The sequence below is a fragment of the Girardinichthys multiradiatus genome, chromosome 11 (genome assembly GCF_021462225.1).
Source record: "Girardinichthys multiradiatus isolate DD_20200921_A chromosome 11, DD_fGirMul_XY1, whole genome shotgun sequence".
NCBI lineage: Eukaryota > Metazoa > Chordata > Actinopteri > Cyprinodontiformes > Goodeidae > Girardinichthys > Girardinichthys multiradiatus.
In genome coordinates this window covers 20,290,275-20,294,566 of record NC_061804.1, presented here as the reverse complement: position 1 = coordinate 20,294,566, position 4,292 = coordinate 20,290,275, and the positions used below count along the sequence as shown (strand labels likewise).

The 4,292-nt window shown below is 39.1% G+C and overlaps 1 protein-coding gene across 1 annotated transcript; it reads left to right on the top strand.

Annotated features, from left to right (window-relative positions):
• Window positions 1-748: 748 nt before the first annotated feature.
• On the top strand, window positions 749-3,679 carry ovca2 (OVCA2 serine hydrolase domain containing). The gene is made up of 2 exons (XM_047379491.1): window positions 749-1,157; window positions 2,917-3,679. The coding sequence occupies exons 1-2, from the start codon at window positions 1,004-1,006 to the stop codon at window positions 3,438-3,440; spliced, it is 678 nt and encodes a 225-aa protein (XP_047235447.1). The 5' UTR covers window positions 749-1,003; the 3' UTR covers window positions 3,441-3,679.
• Window positions 3,680-4,292: the final 613 nt, after the last annotated feature.

Below are 4,292 nucleotides of genomic sequence, written 5' to 3'. Positions count from 1 at the left end.
TCTTCCATATAGGTATTAAATTGGCTGACAAATGTGCCCCATGTGACATTATCCCCAGGTTACATAATGGCTCCATGTTAATTGCCTAAATCAGAAGTGTCCAAACTTTTTGTCACATGGGTCAAATTAGTCAGGTGAAATGTAACTGAGGGCCAAAAAGATATATTTAAATTGTTCAATTCAATTCAGTTTTATTTATATAGCGCCAATTCACATCACATGTTGTCTCAAGGCGGTAATTTGTTTGCAAATTCTTTTGGACTGGAATGAGAAAAAAAACAACTCTATTTTCATCAATAAGAACAGGATTTGGATCACAATTTCTGTAGTTTGCCATGTTTCATAAATCAGTTAAAGCAGATTTGGGTGCACCAAAGTTAAATTGGGAGGTCAATTTGTAACATTCTTGAATTGCTGTTGGGGGGCACCCAAGATCAGACTAGGGGCTGCAAATGCGCACTGCGCACTTTGGACCCCGCTGGCCCAAACCCCGGCCTACAAATTGTGGGCCTATGCCCACAGCACCTACCCTTCCAGACTTAGCAAAATCCAAATAGGGTCCACATACACACGTCGACTGAGTTTAAACAGACTTTTATTTAAGAGCCAAATTATTTGCTAATTGTTGGGTCAAAATAGGTTGGCTACATGTATTTTAGTATTAGATTAAATGTGTTTTGAATTTGGGAGATTGGATGCAAAAATTAAGTTAAATATTTTACTCTGAAAACAACAAACGGAAGCACTTCTAGGTACTACTTCCGGTTGTCATCCTGTCAATTCAAGTTTCTAGTTGTTCTGAAGTTGTATTCATTTCAGTAACCGAGTGGCTGCTTCCATGCTTTTGGTTTTCATTTTGTGTGTCCAACTGATCAGATACCGTCGCGCCTGCGCATGAGAACGACTTATATTTCTAACCCTAACCCGTGTCGGATTAATATCCATCCACCGACAAGTGAAACCAAGGCGTGGAGTCTCTACCACGGTGTTGTAGCGGCTCTCCATGGCTCCTCTCCGGGTCCTGTGCATTCACGGTTACCGTCAGAACGGGAGCTCGTTCCGGGAGAAGACCGGAGCTCTGAGGAAGCTGCTGAAGAAGCAGCTGGAGCTGGTTTACGTCACTGCTCCGCTCACCGTGCAAACAGCTGCCACAGAAGGTGGGCCATTTTTAAAAGAAACATTACAGAATTAGCAACGCAGCCTTCCGAAAACACTACTACTGCATTCCAAACATTTGTTTTAAATGGTCAAATCAAAATAAATATTTACCATTTACCACAATATAATCATGTAACTAAAGTCATGGGTTTTATTACGACGTTTTAATTTGGGGAAATGGGCAAATGAAACCCAAACTGAACTTTTTGGCCTACAGTCGATATCCTATGCATGGCAGAAAACTAACCCTGCAGCATCCCCATGAACGCACCATACCCACAGTGAAACATGGTGGTGGCAGTATCATCCTGTTTTCTTCACAGGAAAAGCTGATCAAAGTTATGAAGAATATGGATCCAGCTAAATAAAATCTGTTAGAGACTGGGGCAATGGGTTCACCGTCCAGCAGAACAGCAGCCCGAATATGCAGCTCTAGCTACAGTAGAATTGTAATTACTTTTTACAGTTAAAATACAAAATACTTATATTGTGAATTCTGTTCTTTTCAACTGCGCAACAATAAATTGTACATTTAAATATTGTAATGAAACAAAGTAGAAAAGAACAACTTTTTGTAAGGCCAAAAAAAAGAGACTCGAGCATTTTGGCTCAAAATGAAGTGTCCTAACTTTTTGGGTCGAATGTTTTCTACTTTGTTGGTCTAGAAAATGTTTTTAGTTTAATTCCAGCAACAATTAACGATACCTTTCCTCAAAAACCTTTTCTGTACTTAAATAGATTTAATGAATGAGTGTGCCCAAGTCTGTTTTTGTGCAAAACGTTTCTGGATGATTGTGGCCCTACTTACTATATTAAAACAATCGCAAAAAGTAAAAATAAATAATTCTAAGAAAGAAAAATACTTGTTGTTGTACCTACCATTTTTTCATTGATAAAGTTTACCATTGAAATTTCATGCTAACAAGTCACAAAAGTCCTACCTGTATCAGCTCTATTTGCTGGAGGGCCAAATGTGAACCATTCTTAAACTCCAGACAGGGGCCACACAAAATTATTCCATGTGTAAGAACGGCCCAGTCAAAGTTCCGACTTAAATCCAATTGAGAATTTATTGGAAGGCTTGTGTTCACAGATGTTTTTCATTCAGTATGACTGAGTCTGAGCTATTTTGCAAAAAGAGTGGGGAAAGTTTTCCTTCTCTAGAAGTGGAAAGCTGGTAGAGACTAATCCCAAAAGACTTGTAGCTGTCACAGCGGACAGAGGCTCAACACAGTCGCAATTGGGCTGAATACAAATGCCTGTCACGCTTTTACAATTTCAATTTGTTATGCATTACTTTGTGTTGGTCTATCACATAAAAAGACCCCAAAATGTAGTTTATGTGTGAAAACTGTTTTACAAATCAGTGCAGAAAGGTTGGCAAAGACAACAGAAACTATGTCAACTGCTAAACAGTTTCTAAAATTCACTGATGAGAACTTAGAGATTGTGATTTGTTTAAAAATGAAGTTAAGCTGTTGGAAAAGTTGAAACTGCAATATTATTTTCTTGAATAGAGAAAAAAATACAAATGCTAATGGTACCCAAAAGGACTTGTTTGCAAATATTTACTACTGTTAAACATGAATAACTTTTTATAAATGTTTTTTTGTACAGAAGTCTAAGCTTTAAAATGAATCTATTATTTCTACACTTTTGTAAAACATGTATTACTGATTTGTGAACACTACATAAATGAAAGAAAACACTTTTCTTTGGGCTGTTAAACACTAGAGTAATTTTCTTTTTTTTTTTAAGAGGTTCCTAACGAGGAAAATAATTCAGTTCCTGCACCAGGGGGCAACGAAGAGCCCAGAGGCTGGTGGTTTTCTGACATTCAGGCTCGGAGCTTCAATGCTCAGCAGCGGTGCGAGGCGAGCCTTGGCCTCGACGAGAGCATATCTGCTGTGAGAGAAGCTGTGAAGGCCCAGGGCCCGTTTGACGGCGTCCTGGGATTCAGTCAGGGAGCAGCTTTTGTTGCAATGCTGTGCTCACTCCAGGAGCAAAAACTGGAGCTGGAATTGGACTTCCGCTTTTCCATCCTCGTTGCCGGTTTCCGCAGCGCTTGTGAGGAGCACCAAAAGTTCTACGACGCTCCACTCCAAATCCCATCTCTGCACGTGTTCGGACTGGAGGACCGAGTCATCCCTGACAGCATGAGTAGGGATCTTCTCCCTTCCTTCCAGGACCCTCAGGTCCTCATACATCCTGGGGGTCACTTTGTTCCCGCTGCAGCTGCTCACAGGCAAACGTATCAAGACTTTCTGAAGCAGTTCCAGTAAGACACCAAAATCACTGTTATTCTGCTGTCAGGAGCTGCAACAGAGCAAAAACTGAAGCACTGGTGTTAAAATTTAGAACTCGGTCCAGATACACATGGGGTTTAAGCTCTTTGACCTCTGGATCTAGATCTAGTTTTTTTAAATGCTTTCATCTCATACATCCAAAATGATCAATGTAATTTTTCTCATGGAAAATCTCTTGTAAAGAACAATAATAAAAAAAAAAGAATTTAAAATGATTGTGGTCTGTCGTGTGATGCTGCATGCAAAATCATTATATTATATATTATGTTCGTCCCACTACATCTGGTGTAAAACTAATGTAGCATTTCAGCAAAAACCTGGAGGTGATAGTGTGATGGTCTGGGGCTGCCCTGCTACTTCAGGACCAGGAGGAAGTTCGACCAACAGTTTCTGATCTTAGACTCAAGCACACTTGGGTTGTTACTGTATATTTAGATCCAGACCTAAATCTGATTGAGATGTTGTGGCATAACCCTAAACGGCCCTTAAATAATGACAAAAATGTTTTCACAGCGCTTTATAATTTCTATTAATATATTCCAAGAAAATGTACTAATTTATAAATAATTAACAAAGTGTTAGTTAAATAAACACACATGGACAAAATTGTTGGTACCCCTCGGTGGATGAAAGAAAAACCCACAATGGTCACAGAAATAACTGGAATCTGACAAAGGTAATAATGAATAAAGATTCTATGAAAATGAACAAATGAACGTCAGACATTGCTTTTCAAACATGCTTCAAGAGAATTGTTTAAAAAAATAAACTCTTAAAACAGGCCTGGTCAAAAACGATGGTACCCCTGAAAATAATGGGACCAAAGGG

Excerpts from the sequence above, each read along its gene's own strand:
- ovca2 (XM_047379491.1), top strand. The coding sequence starts at position 1,004 with ATGGCTCCTCTCCGGGTCCTGTGCATTCACGGTTACCGTCAGAACGGG. Across the intron at positions 1,158-2,916 it reads GCAAACAGCTGCCACAGAAG|AGGTTCCTAACGAGGAAAAT; the intron begins GTGGGCCATTTT and ends TTTTTTTTTAAG.